A 22364-nucleotide genomic window follows, 5' to 3' on the forward strand; every position below is an offset into this window, starting at 1 on the left:
GGTCCTCACACGTGATATAATGGAGTAAAGAAGAAGAAAAGGAAGGTGAAGAGAGATGCAGGGTTAATGGAGCATTCAACGCCGAGTTGAGTACAGGGGGAGGTGACTCGGCCCTTCGCCACGAGCAGGACGCGATCGTGTTGTCCTCCTGCAGATACCTGCACATTTGTAGCGGTCCGGTGGAGGCTGAGTTAGTTGCATGCAGGGTGGGCAGCGAGCTAGCAGCTTTGGAGTGGAGCCTGAAGCCGTTCATCGTCGAGACAGATTCTCAAGTTGACACGAAGGCGATCATGCAAAAAGAAATAAAACGCTAATGCAAGATCATAAACGACACACCGAGGCATGATATTTGTTAACGAGGTTCACCGATATGGCTACATCCCCGAGGCATGACTACGGACGCTCCTCCCCAAGATACCGCAACATCGGCCGCCCAGGCGCCGGCACAAGCCGTCGGCTCCCCTGCGTACCTGTTGCTATCAAGTCGTCATGGGTTACAACATGTGGTGCCCCTCCATATATAAGTGGCCTAGGATACAAGTGTTCGACTCCTACACAACTCGTACCTAACCACACCAATTACAACTCTAAGTCCACGTAACCCTTTACGTACAGAATATTCGACACAAATATAACAAACTCCACCTTGGCGAATATTCTCCACCACCTAGAAGTCGTCCATGCTCGAACCTCCATGTACTCCGGACTTGGGTTGTCTCCTTTGTAGCTTACTGAGAGCTACCCGACGGGCCAGACCCGCCGCCACCGTGGGACTCCACTGCTACTCCTGCAGCTCCACTCTCCATGGCTCCACCTGCAATAGTGCTCCCTTGCAACTTGTAAAGATGGGAAGCCGTTCTCTCTCCTATCATCACAGTCATCCCATCTTCCATAATTTTCATGGTCTTCTTATCCCGATCAGACCAGAATTCCATATACCACCATCATGAAGAACACCAAGCGAAATTAGATTCCTCCTTAACCCTGACACATGCCTGACTCCTCGAAGATCCGCTCAACTTCGTCGACCATCTTGATTTTGATATCACCTACTCCAGCAACACGATAACCTGTGTCATCGCCCACATAGGCTAAATCAAACTCACCAGACTTGTACGAAGAGAACCACTGGACGTCGCATGAAAAGAGCAAGCTGAATCCAACATCCACGCTTCAGTTTTTGTTGACCGCCTGTTTTATACTACGAGAACATCACTATCACTGTCCGAGCCATCACCATGAGTAGCCGCATTAGCACTTGCACCACCCTTCAGTTCTGAGCATTCCCTCTTTATATGTCCCCAGTCCTTGCACCTGTAGCACTGCATCTTTTTCTTCTCCGCCTCTTGTCCCTTCCTGAGCTGATAACCTTTAACTGCCAACTCCAAACCTTGAGGTACTCTCCCTTTCTGCAGCATTTTTTTTGCTTCATCAACTCATGTCCAAGCAACGCTGCAGTGACTTCCTCATTATTGATGATTGTCTTTCCATGTGTCAATGTAATGACCAAATGCTCATAGGACGGTGGCAACGAAACAAGAAGAAGTAGTGCCTTATCCTCGTCCTCAATCTTCACATCCAGACACGCTAGATCCGTGACCAATTGATTAAAAGCATTCACATGCTCCACAAGATCCGACCCCTCCTGCATCTTTAGCCATAGAACTTTTGCTTCAAATACAGCATGTTGGTCGCCGACTTGAACATATAACGATTTGCCAACTTGTCCCAAATTCCCTTTGGAGTATCTTCGTCCATGACATGATACATGACCTGATCCGCAAGACAAAGCCGTATGGTAGCGGCCGCCTGCACTTGCATATCCTCCCACGCAGCGTTGTCAACCTTGGCTGGCTTCGTCTCCTGCAAACCCTTCAAGATTCCCTGCTGCGCCAGAATATCCTTAACTCTTGTCTGCCATAGACCGAAGTTACCCGTGCCATCGAATTTCTCCACATCAAATTTGGTGAACCCTGGCGCCATGTCGAGCCACAATCTAACCGACCTGTTGCCGCCGGTCTTACCGCCCTTGTTTTCCTCTACGACCTCCTCACGAAAAAGATCACTAAGCCCGTATTCCTCGTCTGAAGCCACGCCCCAGTCCGCGATCTACCAAAAAATATGACCCACACAACCTTTCTGTCTGCCCTTCAGAAAATCACTTGAAGCCTCTTGCCGCAACGCGCAGATTAATTCCGCCCACAGCAACTCGTCCGCTCCACTTTCCCCTGAACTCGCAAACAATTTCTGTTGTGCCTGCTAGCCTCCGTCGCCAGCCTTTTATTTCCGCTGGATCACCCGGGCGCTACTTTTCCTTGCCTGATACGGAAATCGAGTCTGAAATGTCACCGTTTACCAGGAATCTCCAAAAGTCCAAGCAAGTCCACCAGACCAGCACAGACCCGAACACGTATGCGCACATACTTCCAGATTTTAATCATAACTCTCGTGTAGGTAGGCTTGTCCCCTGGCCACACATATCTTTCCTTTTTTTTAACCGCTCATGCATGTATCCCCTGGACTCCTGCGCTAACACGTACTGCTGATTATCTCCTTCCTTGCGCGATGCATGCCATCCACGGAGACCTGCTGCTGCACGCAACCATGGCGCGTCTCTCGTATGCAGCACAGTAACTTTCCTTTTCTTGATCCGTTCACCTCGGAAAAAACTCGCCGTAAATTCCGACGAACAGCTCATGTCTTATCTCTGATCTTGATTCTTCGCCAGCAATCTGTTCAGCCCTGTCGCACGTACTCACCGACACCAACCCTGCCATAACAGTCGCCACCTCGCGCATCGTCCATGCACGAGCCGTGTCGTACCTTGGCCACCCGCGTCGCCGACACAATCCGTCCGCAGTGCCGCGCCGTCGCCCTTGTACAACACAGAGCGCATCATCTCGATGCTCTCACACTCCGATCTATCCGGCCATCCCCCACGTCTGGTCGCCGGTCCGATCGCAAGCCGAATCCGCCGCCTCCGCAACGTCTTTAACAGCCACTACGCCGGTCCGATCGCCACGTCTAGCCGATCCTTACCGACCGCAGCCCATCGAACGGTCCAGGCCTCCTGCCCAAAGTGTCCGACACCACCGACCGCCTCCGCGATCGCCGCCATGCTCCACCTTGCGCCAATCGGACGTTCCATGGCACCCTCGAGCATGATCCTCGTACCTCCGGATGATCTTCCGCATAGCCTTCTCGCAACCTTGCTCTGATACCATTTGTTAGAATAAAACGCTAATGCAAGATCATAGACGACACATCGAGGCACGATATTTGTTAACGAGGTTCATCGATATGGCTACATCCCCGGAGCATGACTACGGGTGCTCCTCCCCAAGATACCGCAACACCGGCCGCCCGGGCGCCGGCGCAAGCCGTCGGCTCCCCTGCGTACCTGTTGCTATCAAGTCGTCATGTGTTACAACATGTGGTGCCCCTCCGGATATAAGAGGCCTAAGATATAAGTGCCCGACTCCTACACAACTCGTACCTAACCACACCAATTACAGCTCCAAGTCCACGTAACCCCTTACATACAGAATAATATACGTGTTGCTGTACGATTAAGGTCTGGGCCGGAAGAGATTCAGCTCGTGTATCTATCATGATGATTTATGCCCCATGATGAAAATCTGTTCTTTCGCAAAAAGAATGGTGGCAGAGGTGCCGCTTGGTAGTATTTTATAGGAATTGCAGGCGTGGAATAAGTTGTAAATTACCTGCAGCTCAGGGGTGAGCCTTGAAATGTACAGTGTTGATGCTCCAAATTCCATCGTGATCCATAGAGACCTAACGATCCATTGAAATGTAGTACGAAGAGTGGCAGCGAGTGCTCTCCTGCAGTCACATCAAAGCCCAATTAGTGACTCGGAATTTGTGGTAACCGTTGGTCCAACAGAGACACTGCGTACCTTCCTCCGTTCTTCCACACCAGCACCAGCAGACTAATCTTTCAAACAGTAAAACTGATTGCTACCTACAGTAGTCTAGGCCCCAGCCTTCTTGACTGTTGATTTTTTCCAATGACAACAATTAAGGGAAGCACGGTGGAAATTTCCTCCCCTGCTAGTGTTGGAATATAGGTTGCCTCAGCTTGGCGCCCACACACACACACCAGGCAGAACAGAACAATACAATGGCCACAACTACGCGCCCCTCCTCGCACAGCTGCCTCTTCCTCATCCTAGCTGCAGCCTCCACCATATTCACCGTGCTCTCTGTCCATGCGAGCGATATACCCAACGGAGGGTGCATCGCCGCCGAGAGGGCCGCGCTGCTCTCCTTCAAAGCCGGCGTCACTAGCGACCCAGCTAATCGCCTCGTCTCATGGCACGGCCATAACTGCTGCCACTGGAGCGGCGTCAGGTGCGACAACTGGACTGGCCACGTCACCAAGCTGGACCTGCGCAACGATCTCTCCATGAAGGATTTGTATGGTTTTCCCAAAGCTCCTTCTCGTTCGCTGCGGGGGCAGGTATCTTCTTCATTGCTTGCTCTCCGACACCTCAAGCATCTAGATCTTAGCGGGAACTTTCTCGGCGGTGAAAATATGCCCATACCAGGTTTCATGGGTTCTCTTGACAGATTGGCATATCTCAACCTCTCCAACATGAATTTCTATGGCAGAGTGCCTCCTCAGCTAGGCAACCTCTCCAAATTGGTACACCTTGACATAAGCCCGGGCGATTCTTATCTATACAGCCTCCACTCCATGGATATATCTTGGTTAGCACGTCTCTACTCACTGGAGCATCTTGACATGGGCTCCGTGGACCTTAAAGGAGCGACTGACTGGGTCCATTCGCTGAACGCTCTTCCCAGTTTGGTTGTACTGAATCTCGATTGGTGTAACCTTCAAAATAATACTCCGTCACTTGTACACTACAACCTTACAGTTCTTGAGGAACTTGACCTTTCCTATAACTCTTTAGATAGCCTTGCTGCATCAAACTGGTTTTGGGGTGTAACTAGCCTCAAAAGGCTAATCCTATTAGAATGTGGATTATCAGGTTCATTTCCTGACGTGTTGGGAAACTTGACCTTGTTAGAGACCCTTGACCTGGGATTTAATAATATCAACGGGATGATACCGGGAACGCTGAAAAATATGTGTAAATTGAAGTCTCTAGTCCTCAGCTACAATAACATTGGTGGGGACATATCAGACTTAGTGGAGAGGCTACCGAATTGTTCTTTGAAGATTTTGCAAGAGTTTTGTTTGTCGGAGGCAAACGTCACCGGCACGACATTAAATTCTTTGCTAAACCTAACCAGCATAAGAATAATTCATGCCGGTTATAACCACTTGAGCGGTCCCTTGCCTGTGGAGATTGCCACACTGACAAATTTGACAGAAATGTTGCTTGGTGGCAACAACTTGAGTGGTGTGATATCAGAAGATCATTTCGCTGGTCTTACAAACTTGAAGATACTTGACTTGTCTTGCCCTAATTTGGAGGTCACCGTGGACTCAGGCTGGGTAACACCATTCAGGTTGGATACTGCACAGTTCGGGTCTTGTCAGTTGGGTCCCGAATTTCCTAAATGGCTTCGAGGGCAAAATGGCATTTCAGACCTTGACATTTCAAACACGGGTCTAATTACTAGGATTCCACATTGGTTTTGGACAACCTTTTCTGGCGCAGAACATTTGGACATGTCCTCAAACCAACTTAGCGGCAACTTACCCATCAACTTGGAGTTCATGTCAGTGATAACACTTTATCTGCACTCAAATTGTCTAACTGGTTTGGTACCAAAATTGCCAAGAACAATTGAAGTATTGGACATCTCTAGAAACTCTTTAAATGGGTTTGTGTCGTCAAATTTGGAAGCTCCACATTTACAGGTTGCGGTTGTCTTTTCAAATTCTATGACCGGCACTATTCCAACCTCGATTTGTCAATGGCCACAACTGCGGATCTTAGATCTTTCAAACAATCAGCTTGTAGGGGAACTTCCTGATTGTGGCAGAAAGGAGCTAAAGCAATGTAAAGCATCTAGCAAGAACTCTTCAAATGTCAGTTCCACATGTTCATCTAGTTTGGGAATAACTATCCTCCTTGTAAGCAACAACAGTCTTTCAGGTGGATTTCCTTTATTCCTGAGGAAATGCCGAGGTTTGCGTTTCCTCGATCTAAGTCGAAACAAATTCAGTGGAAACTTACCTACACGGATTGGTGAAGACATGCCTTTGTTGGTAATGCTACGGTTAAGATCAAACAACTTTTCTGGTCACATTCCATATCAGATAACGGAACTTCCTGCTCTTCGTATTTTAGATCTATCTAACAACAACTTTTCTGGTGCAATACCACAATCTCTGGATGACCTCAAAGCTTTGAGTGGCACTGCTAAGGCCTTAGATCCAGATTGGGACAGTCCTTTCGATGAAATATCTGAAAACGAGGGTGTGTCCAAACTTGAGAGACAGTCCGATGATAGCTTATCAGTGGTAATAAAAGGGCAAGTCCTTGACTACAAGGAGAATACCGTATATCTGATGAGCATTGATTTATCATGCAACAGTTTAACTGGAGAGATTCCAGAGGAACTAAGCTCTCTTATTGGTCTCATAAATCTGAATTTATCATCAAACTTGTTGAGTGGAATTATCCCCGATAAGATTGGTGATCTTCAATCGCTTGAGTCTCTTGACCTTTCGAAGAATAAGCTTGCTGGTGAAATTCCTTGGGGCTTATCAGATTTGACATATTTGAGCTATCTAAATTTGTCATATAATAATCTCTCAGGAAGAGTGCCCACGGGGCATCAACTTGACATCCTCAATGCAGATGATCCAACTTCTATGTACATTGGCAATCCTGGTCTTTGTGGATATCCGACTCCAAGGCAATGTCCTGGCCCTCCTGAAGACGAACCAACCCACGGAGATTCAGTAAGATGGCACAAAGAGGGTCTATCTCCAACGGATTTACTTCTTGGGTTAATTGTGGGATTTGTGGCAGGAGTTTGGATGGTATTTTGTGGACTTCTGTTCATGAAGAGATGGAGGCATGCTTATTTCATGCTATTTGACGAGCTATATGACAAGGTGTATGTCAACTTTGTTGTTACTTGGGGAAAATGGTTCAGAAACACGGGTGAAGAATAAGCAAGAACCGGAAAGGATGTTGTGCCATACAAAGATACTGTTACCCGGATATGGGGGTGAAGGACTTGATGCTATATTTTTTTTATCCAGACTTGCACCTTATGTATGTACTATCTGCTATCACTTTGTCATTTAGAATAGTAAAGTGTAAAGTTAATGTATCTCGTTGTTCCATACCCCTAGTGGAATGCTGCTTTTCATATTATTAGTTACAGAATTATTTAAATTTCTTATGTGAAACAGTAAATGCATGAGGTTACGCCTAAGTACATGTTTGGATCATGAGATATATGAATCAATTTGTGAACATGTTTTTATTACTTTCACTAAAATAGATTTTGTTCGCACGCGAACCCGTCATGTGTACCCTCGACACCGGGGATGATGCACCTCAGCTCACGTCGAAAGAGATCTGACCGGCAGCATGATAGGCAGGACAGCCGGCGGATGCTTTTGCAGACATGAAAACCCGCACACCCGGGAAGGACCCCGTCAGGGAGTGCGACGGCTATGGGCTGCACTTGGTCGAGTCGCTCGCCCCTAGAGCCTCAGGATTCGCGGCTCTCTAACACAAGGAACAACGAAGATCGGGAGAGAAAAATGATGGAGAGATAAAACATAGACGAAAAGTAGTATATTGATGTTTCAATTGTGTGTTGTTCAGTCGAACATCACCTCCAACATATATAAAAGGCGGCTGAACTTCCCTTACAAGAAAAGGACTCCAAATCTCATCCAAAATCTTTCAAACTTAACCGAACTCGGATTCAGGTATGCCTGAGACAACAGTTCGGTTTTTGGTTTTTACAGGCCATACTACCTCGGAAGGGGACATGCCCAAAAGCAAATTTAACCGTTTCGACGAGACGAACAACTTCCATGTTGAACACTTTTTAATTCGGGGCTATCTGGATGACTTTACGGGTCCATCTTCAACTTCTGGTCAGATTCGCTCACAGTAGTAGGATTTAGAATCCCACACCTCGGATTTTGACACCTCAGATTTTAACACCTCGCATTTCGATACCTCGGATTTCAACACCTCGAAATTTTGTGACCTTGGATCTTATATGACCTCAGATTGCATCCTAGAATTGCATAGGACCTCGGATTGCAAGGGACCTCAGATTGCCCGATGGAAATTTTCAGCCTGATCTTCGCATACGACTTTGGATTGAGATGATTTACATATCAAAATCAATCAGCTCGACGAGACGAAGGCATTTCATGCATAAAACTCTTTCAGCCAAGGTCATCTTGAAGGGGTAATCGGCCAAACAGTACTCCAAAACCCTGAATCTCAATACTCTGAGCTCAGGTTCGGCCCCTAAGATATGGTCGGATAACCATGACCTAAACATAAAAGTTGTTCACTTCAACAACACGGAACTTTTTCATGTTGAAAAATCTTTCATTCGAGACCATGTTAATTACGTTTACTGTTGTGCCAAAAACTGGCGTCAACAGGTTCTAAAGTTTCCAATTTGGTTATATCATAAATTAGTGAATGTTTTTTGGATAAACAAGACTAGGTGTGTGTATGTGTTGTAGCCATTCTTGCCTTCTACAATCCATTTTGTTTCCTTCGTTACTCCCCGTATGTGTATGTGTTATAGACATCCCTGCCTTCTCCAATCCATTTGGTTTCCTTTGTTAGATCCCTGTCTAGTTCATAGCTAACGAACACATAGTAAAAGAAGTTCTTATGGCTGAAGGATTGTGCTTTTGTGTGCTGCATCACATTGTCAGAATAATGTTTGTTGTGTCAGGATTTTGTACCTCCCAATCTCATATTAGTCAAGTGGTTAGAGCTATATGAGTAATTACAAAGGTATGTGAGTTATGTCTTCAGTGAATTTCCTCAGAAGCATGTAAGGTGTTTGATGAACCGGCCCAAAATATCTTTACTTCAGAAAGTAAAGAACATGCTAGCACGGAGCTGTGTGTGCCGAAGTCATGGCACACAGTTCTATTGATACAATCCGTGTGTGTGCAATGGCTAACTCATCACGCACGAGTCAGAAAAGTAAAACCGATGTCTTGCACAGGTTCACCAGACCTACGTTGTGCGATGAAGGGAACCATCGCACACAATTTGATTTACTAAATCGTGCACGGTTTAACAAAACAATTAAGAGATACACCGAATAACCATGAAAACCATAATGCCTACCTAGAGGAGACCAAGGGAGAGGAGTAGTTATATTGTACCTATGGCTGTGGAGTTTGGACCGAATTGCTTAGGGGTTCACCCTATCAAATTAACACATGAACCACCACCCCAAGCAATTGAACCACCAATTCTATCATTTTTGCCTCAAAAAGATCATAAAAACCAATTATATCATTTGCTTGCCCCTTGCATAGCCAGGCTTCTCTCGGTGTCCACCTTCTTGGGCCTTAGCAATCAATTTGCTTAGATCCCCTACAAAGTGGGGAATCTTCACTGCCTAAAAAATACTAAAGCAATGAGATATGTTTTACGGACAGATAAGTAACAATTTGGACGAATGTACTTCTATATGTCATTTGACCAGTACGGGCAAGGGTACTGCAGTAATGTTACAACTGAGATTGCTAAACCAAAATCATTGTTGGCCAGCTGGAGACGCACCCGTGACAACGACCTCCGTATATGCACCCAAACCGAAATCCATAAAAAACTGCATACCAGTTCACATTGCCCATGCCCAAGAGAAATCGGGTGTGGACCAACAGCAACCTCGGTAAATATTGATTTTATGTAAGTTTTCTTTAGTGATGCAGAGGGACATTTGTTTCGTCAGGCAGTGGGTTGTCAGTGTCTCTGATTCGTTTCGTGTCACTGTTTGGTTATACACTTAGACATAACAATTCAGAAGAACTATAAGATCAAATGATTCAGAAAAGGAATTACCTCTGTCCAAGAATGCTGGGCCACATGTATTAGTTCCTTCGGATATGTTCTTGTTGAGCTTTCTGCATATCATCCCTCCTGTTCTAGGCAGTCAAAACTTCAAAATATAAAACTGTAAGAAAATTCCTAACTTGTCATTACCAGTTCACTGATCATCATCTAGTCAATACTCAGTAATAATTAGTTGCATTGGATATCACTAATCAAGGAGACCATCAAATAAAGGAAGATTTTCGATCAAGCAAGTTGCTCAACAATGATTTGTGATGGGAATGAAGTCATGAACAACTGTCAGACTAGATATCTCCATCTCAGGGGCCACTCTATATAGGACTTCTTTTAAGGGACCGCTAAATATTGTACTTCTTATCATTATGATATTACCAAGCACCCAAAAAAATTAGTTGGTATCTCATTGCACAATCACAAACAGAACTGGACACAATCTACACATGGTCCCCACATTCCATTATATGCTTCTTATGCTTGCCACTAAATCAGGTGAATATGGCAGCATACTGTATTGTCCAAGCATAGCCAAAAGCATCGTTCACAACAAGTGGCAAACAGATGGCCCCAGAGAAATCTAATCAAGATCACACTACTTGCCCTTGCACTTACAGCATTGCATTTTCTGAGCTCATGGCTCTGTACCTTCCCAACTTGTCATGGTAGCTGGACCTAAACTGCATTGTTCTCCCTCGCCTATAAATTCATCAGCTTAGCACCACGGCACCACCATCACTTCATCACTTCAGTTCATCCAGAAAGCACAAGCTAAAGCGGCACCACTACATCTAGCCAAGAAAGGAGGAGCAAAACAAAACATGGTTAGTGCCAAGAGACTTTCAAAGATGGCAAAGAAGTGGCAGAAAATAGCGGCCATCCAGAGGAAGAGGCTCACCCGGACCACGACAGTGGCGAAAGGAGCAGCCAATGACGAGTACTGCGCCACATCGCCATCAGTGGCAATGAAGGACCACTGTGTTGTGTACACCGCTGACAGGGTGTGGTTCGAGGTGCCGCTAGCATACCTTGGGACATTGATCTTCTGCGAGCTGCTGACGATGTCCGAGGAGGAGTTCGGCTTTGCAGGCGGCGATGACAGGAGGATCATGCTGCCCTGCAATGCCGCTGTCATGGAATACACCGTGTGCTTGCTCCAGAGAGATGCCTCCACGGAAGTCGTGAAGGCATTCATGAGCTCTGTCGCAAAGCCGTGCAGTTGGTGCTTTGGAATACAAAGCGGGGGGAAACCCTTTTTCGGTAAGGCAGTGTAGTGGGCGTAGGACTTAACCAGCAAGTAGCTGTTTGTTAGTTTCTGAAGAACAGACGCTATAATGCTAGCTTTTGCCCTGTTCTGTTTCTTGCAAGTTGTGGATATACAGTTGCAAGTGGTGGATCAGACATGGAAACAAAGATTATGTTACAATTTGCAGCATGGTGAACTTTGTAACAATAGAAAACCACACAATACACCGGCAGCTCATCATCTATTCTGTTTCTGATTTGTGTGTCCAGACTGAATCATCACTGTAGCAGTTTGCTTCACTGAAGTAGCACTGCCATCTGCCTCAGTGACCAGATGAGGAAGTGGACTGAACAATCACTTGAAGCCGCGAAGAAGAATCTGATGAAAGTCTCATCTTCTTGAGACTGGAATCCAGTCCCTCATCCGAACTTGGTTGGACTACACATATTTTCCGCTTCTCCCTCACAGCCGAAGCTTCTTCATTCCCCGGGCCTTCGGTTTCCACTCGAACACCACTTTTGTGCAACACGAGTCTCGGCCTATTTGGGTGGTTCTTTGTTGCTTGCTCCCAGTCTTGTCGTGTTTGATCAGGCACTCCAGAGTCAACCATGACCTCCTTGAGATGTCTGAGGTGTCTGATTTGGATGCCGGAAAGACCAACTAGACCTGGGCAGAGCAGATGGAGTGAGACAAGGTTCGGCAGAGCTCCTTGTTCGATTGCTGGCAGAGATGAAGCGAAACTTTGCACTGCAAAGCACAGACGCCGCAGGCTTGGGAATGCCCCTGATTTCATTTCAAATTTCTCAAGCTCACTTGCGATCAACTTGAGATAAAGCAAGTTTCTCAAATTGATCAGAGACGATAGAAGATTCCGTGTCAGAGTAGCTGATGAAATACACAGTTCAGTGAGACCTGACAGCAAGGTAACAAATGGGGGTAACTGGAGTAGCTTGCCACGTAGCTTCAGTGACCTTACATCATATTTGGAATCTTCAGGGCATGGCTCAAAAGCAAGCGAACTCAGCAAGTCTTGAGAACATTCTTCTGAATCAAGTGATAGAGAACGGGCACCCACATTGTCCATGGGGACCTTGGTGAATTCCTGAATGGCCTTGGAAAGATCACTGGCGTAGTTACTTCCATTTGCAACTGGCCCACACCATATCTTGACCTTCCTCAGATTTCTCATGTGAACCATCAGTTGAAGAAGCCCTCGCATCTCTTTTGCGACAAATCCAGCTAAAGTTTTCAGGTTGCTCTTGTTTCCGGACAAGAACTTCATTGCTTTGCTCATCTTGTTTGCATTGTTCAGATCATCTTTGTCAACTGTAAACTTTCCGAACAGATGAGCTAAGTGGTACAGAATAATGGCCTCTATGGGCAATGTCTTTATCTTGGTTCTCCTTAAATCCAGGGTCTCTAAGCAATGCAGTCCATCGATGCTGCTCGGAAGCTTCGCAATACTGCCCCCAACACTTAGATATTTTAGATGCCATAGCTTGCCTATGTGTTTGAGGTGACTATCTTCCAGATCATTGCATTCTTCCAGATCCAAGACTCGTAGCAGTTTGCACTTACGAACATAAGAAATAGCATCACCTGCTTTTCCAAAGACTGTCAGAGACCGAACACGAGATAAATCCTCGTCGGAGGCCTCACTATCTGTCACATTGCCACCATGGATAGAAAGGTGGCAGGCATTATTAACATAGGCATGGGGTCTTGGATGATCACGAGACGATGTCGCGATGAACCCCTGTGACACGGACTTGTGCAGCACGAACTCGTGCATGATGCCATGAGTCATGCACGTCTTCACTTGCGCATTATTCCTTGTATCAATGGACTGTATGATATTCCGGTCGACAAGTGCCTTGAAAGTCTCGTCCGCAATGTCGTCCTCGCTACGAAGAGAATCACTCCGTGCATATCCTTCGGCTAACCACCTCCTGATAACAACTTTCCTTTTGAGGGGACGGTTGTTTGGGAATACACCAAGATATAGCAAGCAGGTCATAGCATGCACAGACAAACTGTCATAGTTATGCATCAGCACCTTTCTTAGCTCCGCGAAATTGTCATGGCCATACTTCTCTCTCAGATGAGAACCCAGGTTACGGCATAGCTCTGCGCATCGCTCCCCCGTAGGCTCACCTGAGCATTTCAGGAAATCGGAGACACTGACGAGAGCAAGTGGAAGACCACCACATTTCTGCAGCAGCGTCATGGACCCCTGCTCCAGCTCAGGTGACCGTACCTCCTGAAGAGCAATTTTCTTGGAGTCCTCTTCACCAAGTGTGTTCATTTGGTACACATAACCGTTGCCATGGCTGCAGATATTAGCTGTTGACTGAATAGTTGTGGTCAGTAGGATTCTGCTGCTTTTGCTATTGTTTTCAAAGATGGAATTTATAGTGCTCCATTGCTCCCTCCCAATGTCATCTATGACAATTAAATACCTAGAAATAAAATTGGGAGATGAAAAACAGAGGTTAGAAGATGAGTAGTGCATATGCAATTCAGAAGAAATTTCAAAGAAATTAGATCCCCAAATTATGATATTACTAAGAACAATCTAAAATTATTTGGGAGTAGCATATGAAATTCAATAGTGAAGATCCCCAAAATTCACTAGATCCCCAAATTCAGATTTCACTAAGAACAATCTAAATTATTTGGGAGTCGAAGTAAAGAGTAGGAAAGATGCACACCTCTTATCCGTGAGGTATTCCTTGAGCAAGGCTTCAATACGTTGGCCATCATCAGCAACAACAACATCCATGGCGTCTTTGGGGCGAACTTGCTGGAGTACATCGCGCAGGATCTCAGTGACCCCGTCGCCGGTGACCTCCGGCGACCACCGACCGGCGGCAACCCAAGCACGGCAATGGAATTTCTCCACGGCGTGAGGGTCCTCGTACACCGCCCTCGCGAGGGTGGTCTTCCCCAGGCCGCCGAACCCCACCACGGAAATCACCCTCAGCTGCTCCGGCTCGCCCTCCACCTCGTCCAGCATCGACAGGAGCTCCTCCACGGGCCTCTCGATGCCCACCGGATTGCGCGCGAAGCGACACGAGGGCGCCGCCGCGGCAATTTCGTGGCAGCAGCTGGCGGCGGTGATGGGGATGCCGACGACGCGCTCGTGCGCCAGCTTGAGGCGGGCCTTGAGCTTGCGGATCTCGTCGGCGAAGCCCGAGCGGCTCTGGACCTTCCTCAGCTCGTGGGCGACGGCGGCGACCCGGCGGATCAGCGCCGCTCCTCCTCCGCCTCCGCCGCCGCCAACGCGGGGCCTGCAGGTGAGGCGGTGGACGATGCGGTCGATGCAGTCCTGGGCGTCGTGCGCCAGGCCGAGCATCTCCTCGCTGTAGAGCCTGGCGACGGCGGTGCGGCGCTCGCCACGACCCAGGGCGTGGAGGCGGTCGTCCATGGCGGCGGCGATCATGCGGACGTCCTGCTGGATGGAGAGAGTGTCCTGCCTGAGGCCCTTCTGCTTGTTGTACTCCTTCTCCAGCACCTGGAACAGCCGCCCCATCACGCTCTTCAGGAAGGCGCTCGCCACCGCAGACTCCATGGTTCTGGTTCCAAAGCTGGATCCGCTCTGCTCCACCACCGTTGACTCAGTGACTGACGGCTTTGTGGAGGGGAGAGAGTGATGGTACGGACAGATTAGAGCATCTCCAGCCGATCTTTCTTTTAGTATTATAGTGGAGTAAAATTTTCAAGCTTACTTCAGTGAACCGCATCTAATCGATCCCCTAAATTCTACACTACACTAATGTAAAAAACGTTCTTATATTATGGGACGGAGGGAGTAGATAAGTGAGCAAAATTTTACTCCTCTACCGCAATCCCCCATCACATCACCTCCACGCACGGCCGAAAACTCGTCCGGACTCTTTTTGCCGCACGCGCGGCTACTTCCTTCCCGCTGATGTCACCCCATGTGTCGCCGTCGCCACCGATGACATTCCCGGTCACCGCAATGTGTAGACAAGACCCTTCCGACACCCCGCCAACAACTCTGTCATCTTCATCAACACCTGCAGGCAATGTCCTATGGTAATTGGTGAATTACTACGATTGGTTTAAATTGCATGTGGTTATGTTGTTATTCTTTGGTGTACATCTATGAGCGCGCGTGTGGATCACACCTAGGGTTAGTTGTATGTTGACTATGCATTAGAGGACAAGAGTGATAGAAGTTTCTTCCTAACATAGAAATTGATTCATACGGGATTGAAGGGGGGCCAATATATCTTAATGCTATGGTTTGTTTTACCTTAATGAATGTTAGTAGTTGCAGATGCTTGCTAATATTTCCAATCATAAGTGAATAGAATTTCAAGTAAGGGATGGCATGCTAGCAGTGGCCTCTCCCATATAAAATCTTGCTACCGGTCTAGTAAACTTAGCCAATTTCTTAGGGACAATTCCACAAATCATACCACCACTTTTCCACACTTGCTATACTAACCTAGTTGTACTTTTATTAGAACAACACCTAATTTTTATTTTCATGTTCTTTATTATCTTGCAAACTTATCCCTTTACACCTATAAAGTACTTTTAGTTTTATTCTTGTTCTAGGTAAAGCAAATGTTACGTGTGCGCAGAGTTGTATCGGTGGTCGATAGAACTTGAAGGAAATATAAATTCTACCTTTAGCTCCTCGTTGGGTTCGACACTCTTACTTATCAAAAAAGGCTACAAACGATCCCCTATACTTCTGGGTTATCAGCCACTTACTCACAAACGGCTCGTTTTCTAGGCTTGCTATATATATACCCCTCTACCAATCCGGTAGAGGGTTGACCACTCAATCCAAAAAACCCTAGAACACCCAAGTGGCTCCCTCTCACTTCTCCTACACCAAACTTTAGATCCCGGAGAGATTCGTGAGAGTTCTTGAGATACTTTCCAATCAAGTGATAGATCCACTCCCTCTCCCTCTTGTGACTAAAGGAATTCGTGATTTGAGCAAGTCTTGAACATTTCCCCCTCGATCGTATTACTCTTGAAGGTTGGAGACTCCTAGGCAGTAGGAGTACTCCGGTGAGGAATCAACTTGTGATTTATCCCTCGGAAAGTTTGTGAAGGTTTGGAGGCCGCCTCAAGGTCTACCACTAGTGGTTGGGAATCGCCTTTGTGGTGTTACCTCAAGGAGAATATGATGAGCCTTCATAGCGTTGGTGTGCCTTCATGGTAACATCCACCTCTCCAAACGGTGACTAGATTCCCTTCAAGGAAGTGAACCTCGGGATACATCCTCGTCTCCGTGACTTCGGTTATCCCTAACCCTATCTCCTTACTTGTGGTTTACTTTGGTCACTTGACCTTGCATTCACTATACCTTGATGTCCTCATTATATTGTGTTGGCTATTTCTTTGTAGAGATTACTTAGGCCTACACTTTATATTCCGCAATTCATACTTGGTACTATTGATACATCTTATGATTGGTGTGAATCGCTAACTTGTATCATACGCTTTCATATCTTGTGATATTGCTCAAATAAGATTGTGTGACTTACTTGTGCTAGTTAGTATCCTTGTTGTGCTCATCTTGTTTAGATTAGGTTGTTGGTGCACTTAGTCGAGCCTAATATATTTAGGATCTGTGCTTGAAAAGTATCCTCTTAGTTTATTTCCGTATTAGGATTAATCCAATTTCGTAGAAGTTTTTAAAACGCCTATTCACCCCTGCTCTAGGCGGTATCTGTTGGAAATATGCCCTAGAAGCAATAATAAATCGGTTATTATTATATTTCCTTGTTCATGATAATCGTTTATTATCCATGCTAGAATTGTATTGATAGGAAACTCAGATACATGTGTGGATACATAGACAACAACATGTCCCTAGTAAGCCTCTAGTTGACTAGCTCGTTGATCAATAGATGATTACGGTTTCCTGACCATGGACATTGGATGTCGTTGATAACGGGATCACATCATTAGGAGAATGATGTGATGGACAAGACCCAATCCTAAGCCTAGCACAAGATCGTGTAGTTCGTTTGCTAAGAGCTTTTCTAATGTCAAATATCATTTCCTTAGACCATGAGATTGTGCAACTCCCGGATACCGTAGGAATGCTTTGGGTGTACCAAACGTCACAACGTAACTGGGTGGCTATAAAGGTGCACTACAGGTATCTCCGAAAGTGTCTGTTGGGTTGGCACGAATCGAGACTGGGATTTGTCACTCCGTGTAAACGGAGAGGTATCTCTGGGCCCACTCGGTAGGACATCATCATAATGTGCACAATGTGACCAAGGAGTTGATCACGGGATGATGTGTTGCGGAACGAGTAAAGAGACTTGCCGGTAACGAGATTGAACAAGGTATCGGGATACCGACGATCGAATCTCGGGCAAGTAACATACCGATAGACAAAGGGAATTGAATACGGGATTGATTGAATCCCCGACATCGTGGTTCATCCGATGAGATCATCGTGGAACATGTGGGAGCCAACATGGGTATCCAGATCCCGCTGTTGGTTATTGACCGGAGAACGTCTCGGTCATGTCTGCATGGTTCCCGAACCCGTAGGGTCTACACACTTAAGGTTCGATGACGCTAGGGTTATAGGGAATAGATATACGTGGTTACCAAATGTTGTTCGGAGTCCCGGATGAGATCCCGGACGTCACGAGGAGTTCCGGAATGGTCCGGAGGTAAAGATTTATATATGGGAAGTCCTGTTCTGGTCACCGAAAAAGTTTCGGGTGCTATCGGTAACGTACCGGGACCACCGGGAGGGTCCCGGGGGACCACCAGGTGGGGCCACCGGCCCCAGAGGGCTGCGTGGGCCAAGTGTGGGAAGGGACCACCCCCTAGGTGGGCTGGTGCGCCTCCCACAAGGGGCCCAGGGCGCAGGAAGGGGGGAAGGGGGAAACCCTAGGCTAAGATGGGCCTAAGGCCCACCTAGTGGTGCGCCCCCCTCTCTCCCCCCCTTGGCCGCCCCCCAAGTCCCATCTAGGGCTGGCCGCACCCCTTGGGGGGGGAACCCTAGATGGGGGCGCAGCCCCTCCCCCTCCCCTATAAATAGTGGGGGTTTTGGGGCTGCCATACACATGAGACTTCCTCTCTCTTGGCACAGCCCTACCCCTCTCCCTCCTCCTCCTCTCCCGCGGTGCTTGGTGAAGCCCTGTAGGATTGCCATGCTCCTCCATCACCACCACGCCGTCGTGCTGCTGCTGGACGGAGTCTTCCCCAACCTCTCCCTCTCTCCTTGCTGGATCAAGGCGTGGGAGACGTCACCGGGCTGCACGTGTGTTGAACGCGGAGGCGCCGTGGTTCGGCGCTTAGATCGGAATCAACCGCGATCTGAATCGCTACGAGTACGACTCCTTCATCCGCGTTCTTGCAACGCTTCCGCATCGCGATCTACAAGGGTATGTAGATGCACTCCCCTTCCCTTCGTTGCTATATTACTCCATAGATTGATCTTGGTGATGCGTAGAAAATTTTGAATTTCTGCTACGTTCCCCAACAGTATCATGGTCATTTCAGCGATGTTGCCTGAACTGCAGGCACCCCAATAGTAATAGTTAGTAGCTAGTAGCTAGATGGCTTCTTCTTTCTCTTCGATCTTCAATACAAAGTTCTGCATGATCTCCATCGAGTTTTATCCGATGTAATTTTTTTGCCATGTGTTTGTTTGGATCTGATGAAATGTGAGTTTATGATTAGGTTATTCATTGAAAGCAATTAAGTCTTTTTTGAACTTTATTATGCATGATTGTTATAGCTTTGTATTTCTCTTTGGTCTATCCGTTTAGTTTTGCCAACTAGATTAACTTATCTTCAGTGGGAGGGATACTTTGTAATGGGTTCAATCTTGTGGTGTCCTCAACCAGTGATAGAAATGATAGTGAGGCACGTATTTTTATTATTGCCATTAAGGGTAAAATGTTGGGGTTTAATCACATTGCTTTGTTTTATTCTGTCTACATCATGTCATCATACTTCATGCATTACTCTGTTTGTTATGAACTGAAGGAAATATGCCCTAGAGGCAATAATAAAGTTATTATTTATTTCCTTATATCATGATAAATGTTTATTATTCATGCTAGAATTGTATTAACCGGAAACATGATACATGTGTGAATACATAGACAAACAGAGTGTCAGTAGTATGCCTCTACTTGACTAGCTCGTTGATCAAAGATGGTTATGTTTCCTAGCCATAGACATGAGTTGTCATTTGATTAACGGGATCATATCATTAGGAGAATGATGTGATTGACTTGACCCATTCCGTTAGCTTAGCACACGATCATTTAGTATTCTGCTATTGCTTTCTTCATGACTTATACATGTTCCTATGACTATGAGATTATGCAACTCCCGTTTACCGGAGGAACACTTTGTGTGCTACCAAACGTCACAACGTAACTGGGTGATTATAAAGGTGCTCTACAGGTGTCTCCGAAGGTACTTGTTGGGTTGGCGTATTTCAAGATTAGGATTTGTCACTCCGATTGTCGGAGAGGTATCTCTGGGCCCACTCGGTAATGAACATCACTTAAGCCTTGCAAGCATTGCAACTAATGAGTTAGTTGCGGGATGATGTATTACGGAACGAGTAAAGAGACTTGCCGGTAACGAGATTGAACTAGGTATTGAGATACCGACGATCGAATCTCAAGCAAGTAACATACCGATGACAAAGGGAACAACGTATGTTGTTATGCGGTCTGACCGAAAAAGATCTTCGTAGAATATGTGGGAGCCAATATGAGCATCCAGGTTCCGCTATTGGTTATTGACCGGAGACGTGTCTCGGTCATGTCTACATAGTTCTCGAACCCGTAGGGTCCGCACGCTTAAAGTTCGATGACGGTTATATTATGAGTTTATGTGTTTTTATGTACCGAAGGTAGTTCGGAGTCCCGGATGAGATCGGGGACATCACGAGGAGTCTCGAAATGGCCGAGACGTAAAGATCGATATATTGGACGACTATATTCCGACTTCGGAAAGGTTCCGAGTGATTCGGGTATTTATTGGAGTACCGGAGAGTTACGGGAATTCGTATTGGGCCTTAATGGGCCATACGGGAAAGGAGAAAAAGGCCCCAAAGGGTGGCCGCACCCCTCCCCATGGACTAGTCCGAATTGGACTAGGGAGGGGGGCGCCCCCTTCCTTCCTTCTCCTTCTCCCTTCCCTTCTCCTACTCCAACAAGGAAAGGAGGAGTCCTTCTCCTGGTGGGAGTAGGACTCCCCCCTTGGCGTGCCCTCCTCCTAGGCCGGCCGCCTCCCCCCTTGCTCCTTTATATACGGGGGCAGGGGGCACCCCAAAGTGACAACAATTGATCGTTTGATCTTTTAGCCGTGTGCGGTGCCCCCCTCCACCATAGTCCACCTCGATAATACTGTAGCGGTGCTTAGGCGAGGCCCTGCGTCGGTAGAACATCGTCGTCGTCACCACGCCATCGTGCTGACGAAACTCTCCCTCAACACTCGGCTGGATCGGAGTTCGAGGGACGTCATCGAGTTGAACGTGTGCAGAACTCGGAGGTGCCGTGCGTTCGGTACTTGATCGGTCGGATCGTGAAGACGTACGACTACATCAACCGTGTTGTGCTAACGCTTCCGTTTTGGTCTACGAGGGTACGTGGACACACTCTCCCCTCTCGTTGCTATGCATCACCATGATCTTGCGTGTGCGTAGGAAATTTTGAAATTACTACGTTCCCCAACAGTGGCATCCGAGCCTGGTTTTATGCGTTGATGTTATATGCACGAGTAGAACACAAGTGAGTTGTGGGCGATACAAGTCATACTGCTTACCAGCATGTCATACTTTGGTTCGGCGGTATTGTTGGATGAAGCGGCCCGGACCGACATTACACGTACGCTTACGCGAGACTGGTTCTTCCGACGTGCTTTGCACAGAGGTGGCTGGCGGGTGTCAGTTTCTCCAGCTTTAGTTGAACCGAGTGTGGCTACGCCCGGTCCTTGCGAAGGTTAAAACAGCACCAACTTGACAAACTATCGTTGTGGTTTTGATGCGTAGGTGAGAACGGTTCTTGCTAAGCCCGTAGCAGCCACGTAAAACTTGCAACAACAAAGTAGAGGACGTCTAACTTGTTTTTGCAGGGCATGTTGTGATGTTATATGGTCAAGACATGACTAAATTTTATTGTATGAGATGATCATGTTTTGTAACCGAGTTATCGGCAACTGGCAGGAGCCATATGGTTGTCGCTTTATTGTATGCAATGCAATCGCCCTGTAATGCTTTACTTTATCACTAAGCGGTAGCGATAGTCGTAGAAGCATAGATTGGCGAGACGACAATGATGCTACGATGGAGATCAAGGTGTCGCGCCGGTGACGATGGTGATCATGACGGTGCTTCGGAGATGGAGATCACAAGCACAAGATGATGATGGCCATATCATATCACTTATATTGATTGCATGTGATGTTTATCTTTTATGCATCTTATCTTGCTTTGATTGACGGTAGCATTATAAGATGATCCCTCACTAAATTATCAAAGTATAAGTGTTCTTCCTGAGTATGCACCGTTGCGAAAGTTCTTCGTGCTGAGACACCACGTGATGATCGGGTGTGATAGGCTCTACGTTCAAATACAACGGGTGCAAAACAGTTGCACACGTGGAATACTCAGGTTAAGCTTGACGAGCCTAGCATATAACAGATATGGCCTCGGAACACGGAGACCGAAAGGTCGAGCGTGAATCATATAGTAGATATGATCAACATAGTGACGTTCACCGTTGAAACTACTCCATCTCACGTGATGATCGGACATGGTTTAGTTGATATGGATCACGTGATCACTTAGAGGATTAGAGGGATGTCTATCTAAGTGGGAGTTCTTAAGTAATATGATTAATTGAACTTTAATTTATCATGAACTTAGTCCTGGTAGTATTAGCATATCTATGTTGTAGATCAATAGCTCGCGATGTTGCTCCCCGTTTAATTTTTATATGTTCCTAGAGAAAACTAAGTTGAAAGATGTTAGTAGCAATGATGCGGATTGGATCCGTGATCTGAGGTTTATCCTCATTGCTGCACAGAAGAATTATGTCCTTGATGCACCACTAGGT

General features: G+C 46.7%; 3 protein-coding genes across 4 annotated transcripts in view; 2 read left to right on the forward strand and 1 right to left on the reverse strand.

The window, feature by feature from the left end:
* The first annotated feature begins 3885 nt into the window (after positions 1-3885).
* Positions 3886-10691, forward strand: LOC123120844 (receptor-like protein EIX2). Its single transcript, XM_044540831.1, has 3 exons — positions 3886-6985; positions 7785-7891; positions 10640-10691. The coding sequence occupies exons 1-3, from the start codon at positions 4142-4144 to the stop codon at positions 10689-10691; spliced, it is 3003 nt and encodes a 1000-aa protein (XP_044396766.1). The 5' UTR covers positions 3886-4141.
* On the reverse strand, positions 10238-14918 carry LOC123122472 (disease resistance protein RGA4). Of its 2 annotated transcripts, none has more exons than XM_044542674.1 (3): positions 13980-14918; positions 10921-13727; positions 10238-10807 (listed from the first exon to the last, which is right to left on the reverse strand). In XM_044542674.1, the coding sequence occupies exons 1-2, from the start codon at positions 14837-14839 to the stop codon at positions 11591-11593; spliced, it is 2997 nt and encodes a 998-aa protein (XP_044398609.1). In that variant the 5' UTR covers positions 14840-14918; the 3' UTR covers positions 10238-10807; positions 10921-11590. The 2 variants fall into 2 exon arrangements, with proteins under 2 accessions (XP_044398609.1, XP_044398608.1); XM_044542673.1 differs by having other exon boundaries at positions 10238-10813.
* Positions 10844-22364, forward strand: part of LOC123120845 (auxin-responsive protein SAUR36-like) — a 69826-nt gene continuing 58305 nt past the window's right edge. The window contains exon 1 of the mRNA XM_044540832.1: positions 10844-11035. Coding sequence (XP_044396767.1) covers positions 10844-11035 — 192 coding nt within the window. The remainder of the gene's footprint in view (positions 11036-22364) is intronic.

The sequence above is a fragment of the Triticum aestivum genome, chromosome 5D (genome assembly GCF_018294505.1).
Source record: "Triticum aestivum cultivar Chinese Spring chromosome 5D, IWGSC CS RefSeq v2.1, whole genome shotgun sequence".
Lineage (NCBI taxonomy): Eukaryota > Viridiplantae > Streptophyta > Magnoliopsida > Poales > Poaceae > Triticum > Triticum aestivum.